This window comes from Lasioglossum baleicum, chromosome 13 (assembly GCF_051020765.1).
Source record: "Lasioglossum baleicum chromosome 13, iyLasBale1, whole genome shotgun sequence".
NCBI classification, from domain to species: domain Eukaryota; kingdom Metazoa; phylum Arthropoda; class Insecta; order Hymenoptera; family Halictidae; genus Lasioglossum; species Lasioglossum baleicum.
Genome location: NC_134941.1, coordinates 10,288,556 through 10,302,685, shown reverse-complemented (window position 1 = coordinate 10,302,685; position 14,130 = coordinate 10,288,556). Strand labels below are relative to the sequence as shown.

At 41.7% G+C, this 14,130-nt stretch overlaps 4 protein-coding genes across 5 annotated transcripts in view; 1 reads left to right on the top strand and 3 right to left on the bottom strand.

Moving 5' to 3' along the window:
* LOC143215443 (dnaJ homolog subfamily B member 13) overlaps positions 1-1,188 on the bottom strand; it is a 32,723-nt gene extending 31,535 nt beyond the window's left edge. Inside the window, exon 1 of the mRNA XM_076437574.1 lies at positions 822-1,188. The gene's annotated coding sequence lies outside the window, so the exon portion shown is untranslated. The remainder of the gene's footprint in view (positions 1-821) is intronic.
* Byn (T-domain transcriptional activator brachyenteron) lies at positions 3-7,059 on the top strand. Its single transcript, XM_076437564.1, has 6 exons — positions 3-2,996; positions 4,463-4,558; positions 4,721-4,964; positions 5,050-5,203; positions 5,262-5,459; positions 5,526-7,059. The coding sequence occupies exons 1-6, from the start codon at positions 2,698-2,700 to the stop codon at positions 6,347-6,349; spliced, it is 1,815 nt and encodes a 604-aa protein (XP_076293679.1). The 5' UTR covers positions 3-2,697; the 3' UTR covers positions 6,350-7,059.
* Park (E3 ubiquitin-protein ligase parkin) lies at positions 6,959-9,972 on the bottom strand. The gene is made up of 8 exons (XM_076437569.1): positions 9,507-9,972; positions 9,054-9,255; positions 8,581-8,941; positions 8,311-8,512; positions 8,061-8,222; positions 7,854-7,979; positions 7,696-7,780; positions 6,959-7,623 (listed from the first exon to the last, which is right to left on the bottom strand). The coding sequence occupies exons 1-8, from the start codon at positions 9,762-9,764 to the stop codon at positions 7,514-7,516; spliced, it is 1,506 nt and encodes a 501-aa protein (XP_076293684.1). The 5' UTR covers positions 9,765-9,972; the 3' UTR covers positions 6,959-7,513.
* Positions 9,973-10,197: 225 nt separating this feature from the next.
* Positions 10,198-13,721, bottom strand: LOC143214928 (uncharacterized). 2 transcript variants are annotated; one of them, XM_076436494.1, is made up of 6 exons: positions 13,435-13,721; positions 13,144-13,343; positions 12,872-13,012; positions 11,839-12,787; positions 11,499-11,750; positions 10,198-11,389 (listed from the first exon to the last, which is right to left on the bottom strand). In XM_076436494.1, the coding sequence occupies exons 4-6, from the start codon at positions 12,467-12,469 to the stop codon at positions 10,344-10,346; spliced, it is 1,929 nt and encodes a 642-aa protein (XP_076292609.1). In that variant the 5' UTR covers positions 12,470-12,787; positions 12,872-13,012; positions 13,144-13,343; positions 13,435-13,721; the 3' UTR covers positions 10,198-10,343. The 2 variants fall into 2 exon arrangements, with proteins under 2 accessions (XP_076292609.1, XP_076292610.1); XM_076436495.1 differs by lacking the exon at positions 12,872-13,012.
* Between the last annotated feature and the right edge of the window lie 409 nt (positions 13,722-14,130).

The window sequence follows — 14,130 nt, the reverse complement described above, 5'->3', positions numbered from 1 at the left end:
CACAAGACTAAGTTTTAATTGAACTTTTAATTAAATACTAAAAATTTCCTTGGAAAGGAAATATTTATTTTTATAAAATATAAATGCATATAAATTGCAATATCATTTTAGTTTTGCTTCATTCGATTCACGAGGAACGAAAACAAAATTTTACTGCAATTTTGAAGACTCTCTCAACTTTCCATGAATCTATTTGTTCACAGCATGAAAATATGAACGTTATATTGGCGAAGGAGCGGCAAAACTTTTTGGCAAGTGCAGCGCCGTTTACGACCGTACATCTAAAGCGAAAGTTATAGTGAAATCTTTACGATTGTCGCTATCTTCAGTTTCACTTTCGATAGAGCAACTTTCACTGGAGACACGTAAAAATTGCCAGAAATACGAAAACTATGCTAAATCTTTTGAAATCACTTTTTGGACCCGTTACATGCGCAGGAATTTACTGTGGATTCAAACATATGATTCTCATGAAATTACCAAAAGCATCCCTCTTGCAAGGGTTAATAATGTAGCATTTCTTCAGAACAGATATAAGATTGGGTATGTCAATTAAATTCTTATTCTAAAACTATTTACTAAAATGGTAGAAAGATAAACGCGTTCGCTGCCAGCATTTGTGTCTCATCGTCCTCGTTAAAATGTTTTATTAAACGAATCTAACGAATTCAAACAACAAAATGTACAAAACTAATGTAACTATCTTTAACAGCGTGTTAACTGAAGTCACATATCTGTAACGATGGTAGCGAACGTGTCGGAAACAATTCACCAAAACCCAAGTATCTCTCCCAATAAGATAAAACAGATCATCTAATTACCAATCACTGCTTCCAGTCTCCAGCAATCTTCTCGACTCCGAATCTTCTCAGCGCACACCACACTCTTCAATCCTCCAAGAATCAAATCCGTATCACCACTAAATCTCTACTAAAACTCTCGAGAACACGACTGATCCTCGTCGCACTTGAACTTGGCAGTTAACTCGAGGATCACCCAAAGAGACTCTTGTCAAAAAAGTAGATCAAGCCAGTGGAACAATAATGATCACGCAGGATCAAAGTGAGCAAACAAATCTTGTGCGATAAAGAAAGAGAGAGAGAGAGAGAGAAAGAGCCTCCGGTTGGATCGAGAATCTAGAAAGCTTGATCGCGAGACTCCCGCGATCGCGACGACAGAAGCGATCCCGAGGATGATCGCGGAGTCAGGCGTGGGCGGACTGACTTGCCTCGTGGTGTCGTTGCGATCGACCAACCGACGTGTAATCGCGAAACGTAACCGTTTGAGGATTGGCCAGGTGTATGGCTGATTGGTCGAGTGTTGGTCGAATAGGCGGCGACCGGTGTCCTCGATCCTCTCCGGAGAAAAGGATCGAGCCATCGGTTGGAGATCGCGGACCAATCCTGGCCGAACCTGACGGTAGCCGCCATGCTGCTCTGCGTGCCTTCCTAATTCGGACCTTTAATTAGCACCTGGCTGGACCGGCGGCGGGGGCACCCGGTGCAGGCATCGATTGGACGGTGCCCGGCGGGTACCTTTGTCGGGAACAGAGGCAGGACAGAGTCAAGACAGACTTTGTCGAACAGAGACGACGATATCCGAGCCAGTCAAGTCCGCGGCTCGTCTTCGCCGACTAGTGTGAAATATCGCGCCCAAGTGTTACGAGCACGGCCACGCGGACCACGGGGCCGAAATAGTCTCCGGAAGGAATACGCCGCGCCCGTTGTCCTTCTTCCACCATCTAACGTCGACTTTCCCACGTTCGTTTCTCCTTTTCTCTTGCGCCCGTGGACAATCGGCGGAAAGATCGAACGCATCGATGCCGATCGATCGGACCCACCCTGCACGCCACCCCTGGTCTCGGTTTACCGGTTTGTGGACACGTTCCGGACAGCGACAGCCTTTGCTGAAGAGATCGACGGGTGGAGAAGTGATTGAAATGTTGGTACACTGGTCTTGATTGGGGGATGATCGATTAGCAGATCAGTGCATTGGTCTGGATCGAGATTTGACGCGATTGAGTTGGTTGATGTTGTCTGGAGTTGAGCTACAGTTTGACGGCTGTCGAGCGTCTGGAAGTTTAGGTTGAGAGACCGTGGCAGTTGGAATTGGAAAACAATTGAATATTCTTGCGATAACTGTTTGGTGTCTCGGAGATTCGGAACAAAGTAACGGTCGGCGATGAAGTGGATATTGGACAAAGGAGACATTGCAGCACCTTCGAGTTTCTTCCTAGTTTGTAAACCAAGTGCCTGAATGCACATTTGACCTGTGACCTTCACTGTGGTGAAAGTTTGGGAGCATTCTGTGTGATCGTCTTCGAGATCGAGAGAAGATAATCTGTGAAGTGAAGAGAAGTTGAGAGACTGTTGGATTTTGATGATAGGGGATGAAATTCCTAGTGATCAAGTAATTTTAAATATTCTGAAGACAATGGGGAAAGGAGACTGTTAATCATCTTGAAGACAGGATACTTCCATTGACAGTGACGGTCTACACCACAAGGAAATCGAGCAGATTCTAAGTTTGAAACCTTTCCAGGCAAGACTGAGGGTAAAATTCACATCGGTGAGGCATCTGGTTGTCGTAAGAATTCTCGAGGTAAAAGAATAGCTGAAGATTTGAAGAGTTGGAGATACGAAGATCGAAAAATAGAAGATTGGAAGATCGACAACGCAGAGTTGGAGAACAAAGAAAATGCAGCAGCCAGCGATCAACCCTGGATCGCCAGCGCGATCTTCGTGCTGCGAAAGAGAGCGAGAAAGAGAGATCCACGATGATCGGGACAGGGAACGTGGCAGTGCTAGAAGTCGATCATCGCCTGAAGGGGATCACGAGGAACAGAATGACGAGAGGACAGTGGTTTCCGGGCAGAATCTTGGCATGACGATCACCGGAAGCCAGGGTCTGCCTCTTTCTTTGTCTCTCGAGGATCGAGATCTATGGATCAAGTTCCAGTGTCTGACCAATGAGATGATCGTTACTAAGAATGGCAGGTGAGTGAGATGAAATTGTTCGTATAACAATAATTGCTAACAAAGAAACTAACTTTACAAATTGGAGCTTTAATAATACCCATGCAGTCGATCAGATTAAAATGAATAATAGGTGACTACGTGAAATTGCAAATTAGAAAAGAGGAAAAGCGTTAAAAGAGCACATAAAATAACAGATTACTGTCTCGGCAAAATGCTTGCAAGACCAATCAAGGCGGTCGAATAATAATAAGGAAAAATGTCGAATTTCGAGACGTAATTTTCCTCGAACGACGAAGATAAGTCTCGTGACATCGCGACGTCACTCCGTGCAGATCTCTTTGCTTGGAATAATTAATTCCCAGGAATGACGCGATCATTTCGATGCGGCTTGGTTGTTGTCGGTTGTCTCGTCGTGTTCGAGAACGTCGAAGGATGCTCCGGTGGTCGAAAGATCCGTAGCAAAGATGGCTCGCCGTCGCTGGTAAAAATGACTTAATTAGAGCGCCGGTGTGAACAAGGCAGAAGGTAAAAATAATAGTTCATATGTACCACTCGGTAGAAGAAAAACGGCGCGCGGAATGGAAAAAGATCATTGCGAAACGTTACGAGAATTTAGATGATTCACGCGAACCTGCGTTCCATGCACGAGATAACACCACTTGGTAGTATTCCTTTCTCACCAGCCACCATAACTCAACATTCGACGAAATTCCTTTTATAATTATCATCTCGCTTCAGCTCTTCTGCGTCTGAAAATTTGAAAATAAATTTTACAAATAAATTACCTGGTCTAGGAAGTCCACTCTTCTGTAGAATTAATATAAACACTCCCAAACTAAATTTTAAAGAATTCGGTTATAAAATGGAGACATTTTTCACGAACTTTGAAAGCAAAGCAGCGTCTGCGTGATTCAAAAACTGCATTGAAAATCGGTAAAATGGATTTTTTGCGCTATAAATGCATAAAATCCGCAGTCGGCTAATGAATAGCAAAACCGGAAACCGCGAAAGACGGATGAACCTGTCCAAGGGGAAATCGGTCGCCGCGCATGCCGGTGGATCAAAGAACATCCGGTGCGGCATCGGCTACTTTTACGATTCGTAATATTATTAAAAACGATTACGGTTTGTCGAGCGACGAGGCGTTCGCAGGTACCAGCTCGACGGGAGAATGTTTTACGCGGGTATCGTTGGGCATCGTAAACTTTTATTGCAGGCGGCTCGATTCTTCTCTTGCTGATCGAGCTGTTCCTCAGTGTTATTTTCATTAGTGTTTTATAAAATGTTGTTGCTCTCGAGGCCGCGCCGCGCCACGCCGGGTTTCTTTATCATTTTACAAAACGTGTCCGGTGGTAGCCGAGACCCCAAGGTGAGATCCCGATAAGGATAAGGGCGTGTAGACACCGAAGAACAGCAGCCGGTAACAGTTACAAGACGAATATCTTTCTCCCGGTCCGCTACAGCCCTTTGTCTTCTGATTTCAGACGGATGTTTCCGGTGGTGAAGGTGGTGGCACGAGGACTGGAGCCGAAAGCGATGTACACGCTTCTTCTTGAATTCGTCCAGGTGGACCCGCACAGGTAAAATGTCTCCATATCTGTTGAATTAACCCTTCATCTAATATTTTAGCTCCTAGGTAGCGGCAATTACAAGTCACATGTTTATCTCCTTGGTTTTAATAGCCTGGCTATGTTGCCCTAGTTTACTATAATTATTATTTCTAAGCAGAACGATGTTCACAGATGGAAGTTCGTGAATGGAGAATGGGTACCAGGCGGTAAAGCGGAAGTTGCTCCACCGAATCCGATCTATATCCACCCAGAGAGCCCGAATTTCGGGTCCCACTGGATGAAAGAAGCAGTTTCGTTCGCCAAAGTGAAGTTAACTAACAAATCGAATGGGAACGGACAGATAATGTTGAACTCGTTGCACAAGTATGAGCCCCGAGTTCATCTTGTCCGTGTGGATGCTGTGGAACAAAGAACGGTATAATATTACCAACAATACAATCTCTGTGGATCTTGTAATTCAATTTATTTTCTAAATGATTTATTGTATCCATCTTATCCAGGTGCTCACATATCGTTATCCGGAGACACAGTTCATAGCAGTGACGGCCTATCAAAATGAGGATGTGACGAACTTGAAGATCAAGTATAATCCCTTTGCGAAGGCGTTCCTCGATGCCAAGGAACGTCCTGCTGATCCACAAACATATCCACAATGTAAGTGTGCAAAATCATAGAATTTGTTAAAATCTAAATTTTATATTTTAATTTGCAGACACGGGAGCATGGTTTTTACCTCAGCCGACTATGGGATACGAGTATAACACGGCTACCGCGATAGCAGCTGCGCAAAACCAAGCATCGGTGACAGTCAATAATCATCTGAGTAATTCCTGTACTGTGTCTACAGCCAGCCACAGAAATACGTGCAGATCCACGCCGTATTCTCTGAGACATAAATATATACAAGACGGTAAAGTCCTCCTCTATAAAAAATAATAGAAATGAATGAATTCCACCGTTCAACTTTTATTTGCAGAGCAACGCGCGGACCCGTACAGTCCAGTACAACTTCTGCACTCCACGGCATACGTGACAGCATCAGGATGGTCACCGCGCAGCCCAGAATCTCTGCAAACTTTGAGTCCAGCTTGTCTACCACCTGCTCAAGAGTGGCCTACGTCTCCGTCGCCGTCACCAACATCATCCTCTCACGCAATATTCAGTAGAAGCGTTGTAGGGACATCCTCGCCAACTACGGCCGCAGGATGTGCCCTGTACGTACCATCGAACCTGCCTTCTGTGCCCCAAGAACATGGTCACTGCACCGACGCCTCGGCCTGGATTCATCCCAGCTCTCTCTCGGAGCAGCAGCAACAGCAACAGCAACCCTACTTGAACTTGAACCTTCATCTGCATCACCAAATGTCATCTTACGCATCAGTTCCTCATAGCGGTCTCCATCATCCTCTGCATCCCAACGGCACGGACACAGTTCCTCCAGTCGATGACTATGTTCACGAGTACCAGGCGTCACCTGTTCAGTCTACAACACCCGATCGCCACCAGCAACACCATCATCCTCAAATGTTGCACCTGCAACCTATCCAACAGACTGGAACGGTATCGCCCGTTAGTGTAGAGTACGACACTCCACCAAAAGAACATCATATACCAGTCAGTTACGCTGACCAAAACGCGGATACGTTGAACGATGTACAGCCAGACGAGAATCGAAGATACTTGACGACGGTCATTGACAGACACCATCGGCAGGAATCAGATATCGCTGCCAACGACCATCAGACTACCGCTTGGACTCCGTTGACACCACCACCGGCCCCGCAAACTACAGCGATTTGATTTAAGTATGTGATACAATTAGTTTTAATAATGCTGGATCGTTGCTACTTCATTTCTACAATTATTCTGATAGCTAGGTGATTAGATCAAGAGAAAAGGACTAACGTAGAAAACGCGTCTACGTAGGTGCAATATGAAAATAGTAGAGCTGCACGAGAACCCTAAAATGTCGGATTCCCGACTAAAATTTCCAACCCGTCCTGACCCGACAATTTACGGTTCCCACACACCTCTATAAAATAGATGTTGAAAGGTTCTTGACAAAGACCTTCGTCACAAATATTGTAGAACTATTTTAACTCCTGTTATTGTAAAGATTAATAGGAAGTTTTGTCTTATATTCTAGATATACCGAATCGAAATAAAAAGTGTTTGTTAAATTTTTTAAGTCGACAAGCTTTTTTAGACGAGAATGAAAATTTATATCGCCTTTGCTACGGACCTCTCAATTATTCATAAGCCTAAACAGTATGCATTAACGTTTGTATCAGGATCGATCGAGCAGGTTGCAAATTGCAAAAATAATTTAAGCGTTTCGTAATCGATAAATTGATATCAATTCAATATCGATTTCCAAGAAATCAATCCGTCCGAAGATCGTGTCTTAATACTTTTAAATGGTATGTATTGGATAATATAATTATTACAATAAAGTATACTGAACATGAATATGTACATGGTGTCTTCCTCAGAGTTCACAGAAGCGTGATCGAATCGCAAACAATTAGATTATTTATTCGTAGATAAAGCAAAGGTTTAATAATTGGTAATAATTTAGTACAGTTTGTGTTGATATATAAACCACCAACAGTTACGCATTAAATAGTAACAAAATCTTTAGGAAACAAGAGTATTTTAATAAATTATTTGTAGAATTACAAAATAGTACAATTCGGAAAAGCTATACAAAAACTGTAATGTTTCTTTCGAAAAATGTATAGATCCTATCCCTTTCTAGATACTAAGTCAACTTTTAGTATCTAGTTTTCCATAAAATCAGTATATATTGTGTCCAAGAAAGAGTGTTAGAAAAAGAAAGGAGTTCAGAGGTGATTCTAATCACCTCAAGAATTACCCCTTTCTGGGACAGCCAGTATACAAATTTTATTCTATTTGCATTTGTATAAATTAATAATATATAAGTTTCTAAATGTTCACTGTACATTAACCAAACCAATGGTTACCCATGCACTCTCTTGTCCATTGGGTTTGACACACCCAACACCAATGATAACCACAGCCGGCTCTCGTGCAAACCATGTGCATGCATCCCCCTGAAAAATATATTTCATTAATCTTGAACTGTACGTTGATAATATTAATTTGTTTTACGTTATTGTAAATACCATCTCTTTCAGTCGGTGTCCTGCATTTCGGACATGGTTTTGTCGATATTTTTATAGTCACCATAGTAGCTTCGTCCCATTTTGCCTGGAGAAAATAATGTAGAATAACTTTTGTAGGTTTATGATAAATGGAATCTGTATAAAATAGCTTTAAGTACATCTTTAGCCCTTTCCGGGTCCACCGAATATCCACCGGATTTTAGCATTCCATTGGAAGATTCATACGGCTGCGATTCGCACTCTCCCACGTGGAAACCTTGTAGACATCTTCTACAGAAAACATACTGCAAGCGCAATCGTCTATTTGTTATCGATGCTCAAAGCAGCAAAAATTTGTATAAACTATTTTACACAAGTATGCTTACTCCACAGCCACCAATACATTGAATTCTCCTACATGTTTCATCAGAGGTACCATCATCAGGGGAGGCTGGTATAATCCCCATCCCACAATCTGGTCTAGGACATAGAAGACCTCCAGCACGTAAAACATACTCCTCTGTACTAAACCTTTGATACTGTTCATACTAAATAATGCACAGGCATACGATAAATATCCAAAAATTTGTCAGAATTTACAACAACTCGCAGTACTATGTAGTATTCCTGAAGTACCTGTTGCTGAGAGAGAAGATGAAAATGATGCACTTCAGGAATAAGTGAGTCAGAGCATCCTGCTGGGCAAGGTAGAGTATAATACCCCCTAGTATCATCAAACTGGAACTGACGTTCTCTTAGGCGAACTGAGCAATAATCTTTAAAACAATCAAGGCAAGTTACGTGTCCTGCTTCGCATGGAAAAACTAGTACTATATCTCTGCAATAATGTAACTTTGTTTAGTGATACGAGAACCCAGATCATGCTACACAAAGTACAGTAACTACCTAACATCTGTGCATGCTAAACAAGGAATCTTCCTCAAGTTTGGTTTAACAAGGTACAATGGAACTGCTTCATCTTGTTCCCCGAGACTGGCATGGTTTGCACATTTGAAATAAAAATGAGCATACAGAACTTGTGTCTCAGTATCGTCAGAAATTGTTGCAGGTGTAGGACACAGATCATTTTCACAATGAACTGTTATTTTCCGTGGCTGGAGTACATCTGGCCAGCATTGGGGATCTCTGTCTACTGTAACTGCTCCGCTATTACAAGTTGCGCATCTCACTCTCAATTTTCCTGTTGTAACTGCTTTGCATGGTGCCGAACAGTACACAAAGAAGTGAGCTCGATTCTTTCGATGGTCTGCAAACAATCATATAATATTAATTGCTGAAACTTCATGGTAGTTTACATTGATAGACATATACACATTAAACACATGTGTTTACCCTTTAAAAGGCTACGATTATTCTACCTTCCTTCAATGAATTCTCTTGCAGGTCTGAATCGTCCAAAGGCAAGTCGGTAAGAGTTTCATTCATTGGCTTGCCTCCGCTATCATTGAATTCAGATGCCTCGGAAGACTCTTCGATGGTGCTTGTGTCTTTGCTTCTGTTGAGTCTTTGGTGAGGAGTTTTGATAGCGTGCAGGATACTTTGTTGCCCTAAATCGCATTCCTACGATAGTATAGCATTAAGGAAACTAAATGTCTAAACAACAGTGTCCATCATAAAGGCTGTTGCTCACTTAACTACATTGTAGATGAACGACACCACTTTTCTCTCCTTTTGATAGAAATTAATACGTTGACATTGGTCCGGTGCTGTTAAGTGAATAACAGCCTCATTAGGTTATGATACCTAACTTTAGCTCGTCTTGTAAAAACAGATTTGTCGTCGATACTGTCAAGTGAAATGCAAAAGCTTACCTCTATTATCGTCGAGTTATGCAGCTCTTTTCCCGCGAAAATAATTTTAATGTCTTCAGGTGATGTACCCATTCGAGGTGCTACTATCTCTTTCACGTTTTTTATGTCCCATTTTGGGTCCAGATCTACGGCAAGTGTATTGCCAGTGTTGGTTTTCACGTATATACACAGGGAATTAGATATCCTCCGTTTCCCGAACCAAATTAGCTGTAGCATCTTTAGAAACAAATTCCTTACGAAATCGAAAACAAAACTCATACCGACCACGCGACCGCGACCACTACGATCGTCAATCTTAGCCCTAAGGAGAGGAACGTAGAAAATCGAACGAGAACAGTGTTATAATCAACTGTGACTGTAATCAACAATTGCGTTTCGTGCTGAAGTCCACTTACACTGTGTCACACACACTGTGTTTCGAACCACAAATTAAACATCAGCTGATCAGCTGCACAGTGCCCGCGACATCTTTGATCCAGCTGTTAACTAGAATTCGAAACTGTTGATAACAGCGCGAAATATTCTTGTAAGGCGTAAGGGAAAATCTAAAGTTACGCACGTAATTGATCATTATGAATGGACCAAACGATAAAAAAGTTATTCTGATTTAAAGTGTGTGTGATCAATTATGTGCGTAACGTACAATTCGAAAATAATGAGGTCTCATCTAATAAATAAACGTTTATTGAAACAATATAATTTCTTGAAAATAGTGTATAATCAAAATAATGTATAGAGACTATATAACGTGAGAGAAACGTGAATTTCATTCACCAACTCCAATATCAACTGATATTTATATAATACAATTCAACAAAAATATATCTTTTTTAAGCTTCATATAATTCGCCAATTATCTTTTTCTTTAACGTATCTTTTACCGTCTAAATCTCTCACAGTCCTTATGGTAGGTTTATCCACCGCTATATTTGCTCTTTTAGAATCGTCTCTGTTCACCTCGCTCGCTCTTTTTCGCGTTGTTCTCTGTGCAGAAACCAAAGATTTTTCATTTGAATTTTTGGCGACGTTCTCGGATAACATTTCCTGTCCTTTCGCTTTTAACCTAGTCGCATACGAACAAACATTACTGTATCTTCGGATTTCTTTAAACAATGCACTTTCCACTGGTTTACTTCTCTGGAATTTTTCTTCTTCTGTAATTTTTATATTTTTAGCATACTTCTTGGTGATCCGCTCATTTTTCGAGCATGACGGACCAGCCTGGTGCAAATCCGAATCTCCTGTTGAACAAATCTCGAGTTCAGCATCTTTGTGTTCAGGGAACTCGTACGGTTCTACATTGTATTTTCTAGTCGCATACGAGCGAAAATCATGGTGTCTTTGGAATTCTGTAGACAATGCACTCTCCACTGGTTTACTTCTCTGGAATTTTTCTTCTTCTGTAATTTTTATATTTTTAGCATACTTCTTGGTGATCCGCTCATTTTTCGAGCATGACGGACCAGCCTGGTGCAAATCCGAATCTCCTGTTGAACAAATCTCGAGTTCAGCATCTTTGGGTTCAGGGAACTCGTACGGTTCTACATTGTATTTTCTAGTCGCATACGAGCGAAAATCATGGTGTCTTTGGAATTCTGTAGACAATGCACTCTCCACTGGTTTACTTCTCTGGAATTTTTCTTCTTCTGTAATTTTTATATTTTTAGCATTCGCAATGATTCGCTTATATTCCGAATACGACAAATTCTTGACTGCAGCATCTTTGGGTCCAGGGAATTCGAACGGGTCTTTTACAATGATTTTCCTAACAACTTTTCTCAAGATTCTGTCACAATGTCCACGTGCTATGTACGTGTGCTTTGGATTATCCGGGCCAATCGATATCTTCTGAGTGCGCCAGTCTTCTTTTTTAGTAGCCTCGCCTATTAACAAAATGAATCCTTTACTTTTAAAGAAATTTTAATCATATTACCTTATTAACGCTTTGTACTCGATGGAGTACAATTAACTCCGAAGGAGTTCATTGTATACCTTTATCACTCTTATTTGAGTCCATGCTCTTTAAATGGGAAAACCTTGCTTTTTGTCGTTCCGCAGGTGGAGCAATATACTCCCGCATTTCCTCTGGATGTTCCCTGACATACTCATCCCAGAGCATATCAGCTGATGCTGTATGAATTTTTACATCGACTATCCATCGCTTAGGTTTATCAATATTGATTTCAGCTTTCTTTTTTCGGCGATGTGCCACACCTGGGTAGGTTCTGACTGGGTCCCTTCTTCCTGAAATTTGATTAAAATTAGCCCCAAGTTATTCCGCAGTCTAATCATCACGTCTTTGTCAGTTCAAAGTTAAAAACAGTTTAATTACTGGGCAACAATTCCTCCTCTTCGTCGCTGCTATCAAACACGGTCCGAAGATGCGGAAGGTCTTTCACAGGTAACGTTTTCTCACCGTCCCCTAAATCTACCCTGACTGGACTCAAGGCATATTTGCGACGCTGGCGAACAGGCGACTCAAAATGATAGTCGTGAATGGCTTGAGCTTCGCGAACCAGTTCCGGGGACGGGGCATCTTCGAACAGTGCAAATCTTTTCGTCGGAGACCTCACGGACTGCTCCAGGTTTTCTTTCTCGTCGTCCGTCTGTTCCGCTGTCGTCAGCCATTCGCTGTCGCTGTATACGAGCTTTTTAGGCTTCCTTTTCTTACGGTTTATTCCCGCTTCCGTCTTCTTCTCCGCCGGTTTCGTCTTTTTCTTAGCTTTCGCCGGTTTCATCTCTTTTTTAGCTCTCGTCGGTTTCTGCTTCTTCTCAGCTTTTACTGGTGGTGTCAGGAGCCGTCTGGAGATGTTCGTCGAGGAATTCGTGTTAATCGAGGAATCACTGATGACTTGTGGCTCGGGTGCCCCTTTTACAGGGGTGCTCCTGTAAATCTTCTTGTCCCCCATTTTCTTTCGCCTGCTTTTCTGTCGCACCACTTCACAAAAAGAAGGAGATGACATGCTTCAGCCTATATATATGCTCTCTTACAATATTCGATCTCGCTTCCGTGTTCACCGAAGAGCTCCCGGCGTTTCTTATGAATTAGGTTCCACCCCTCGAACGCCGGTATCAGAAATTTAGCCAGAGGGTTGGAGCGCTCGTGTTTCCTCACACGTGAAAGAATATCGGTCCCGTCATCACCGACGCCGATGAGGCTCGAGTTTCTGCTTCCGTTTCACTTGAAGAGATTACTCACGGAACTACCCTCTTTGCTGTTGCGGTGACCTCGTGGTGAACACGTTGACTGCCACTGTTTTCCCTGTCGTCGACGCGTCGCTCTAATGAAATTTCAAAGAATCGTTCAGAAACGAGAAATTCTAAATAGGTGTTAATCTTGTTGCGCTCTTAGCTTAACACTTTACCCTTGATAAAATAAAGGCTTCACAGTCTTTTAAGAACCGAAAGTTAACAATTGAGAATTCAAAACATACAGTTTCCACTACTGAGACTTTCAGAAAGAAATCGTCTTCTTTTGGAATTGTTTTCCAACGTAAAGTACTTTCCTATAAAATTGTTAAGCTTCTTTTAAATATAGTACAATGATTGAGAAAGCTATTGAAGTGTTAATGAAAATTGCGACGCAGAATTCTTTCAACAATTTCACTCAAGTTTAGCAGCTTATTGTTATACTTACAAAATCGCGAAGGCTGCCGTTAACTGTAGGTGGTAATTGGATTTCTTAAATTATTTAATTTTATTGTCTCTGTGGCAGTCAACGCGTTAACGTCTCCACTGCTTTTCCTCTTCAGTATTAAATCCACAGCACAAGAGAATGTTCCAGCGGCGAATGTCGATATCCAACTATTACCACTCATCGAGCGTTTAGAATTCGACCTGCAAATACGCATTTTGAAAAAGTTGTTATGATGCCCAAATATATTTCAAGGCAATACGAAGACGTCCTATTAGGCTGTGTTTACAGTACCGTGATTTACGCAGAAGTAGAATCGGCCGCGCATATTGTGTTCAGTAGAATAGGGTACCTCCTCTTCGAGACACGTTCCTGGTGGGACTTCAGGAATCGTGTCTGACAAATCCGAGGTTTTCAGAATAGTTGACTCCGACTAGGAGGTTATCAAACAAATTCGCCGAAGGTTAACCCATCGATGCTTCGTATCGATATCGTTCGATTCCCACGAAGAATAAATATAGACATTCAACATGATAGTGTCGATACGTTGCAAATTGATTAATGTCGCTCTTTTTAGACGATCATCTCTGAAATAATTGTTACAATTTTGTAATACCCTACAATACATGATTATTTTTTAATATCCTGGATTTTAATTCATCCTTTTATTGAAATTCTATTGAAAATTTTATACCTCCCATACATATTTTCAGAAGCTATAATTTCTTCCAAACAGCATTGCACCAACGATAACTGTCATCTACAAAAATGCTCAAATATTTAGCACCTTAAAAATGGTATTAACAAAAAATCGTTACCCTCAGCAAAGAAGTTTCACTTCAAAAACAATAAATCCCACGATACCTTGTAGCCTTATTTCTACGGAAACATCTTAAAAGTCGGTTTTCCGATCAAGATTTTTGGAGCATCGACGAGAGCACCCTCGCAGTCGCCACTTTGTTACGCCACTGCTCGGCAAAGGTGGGTATA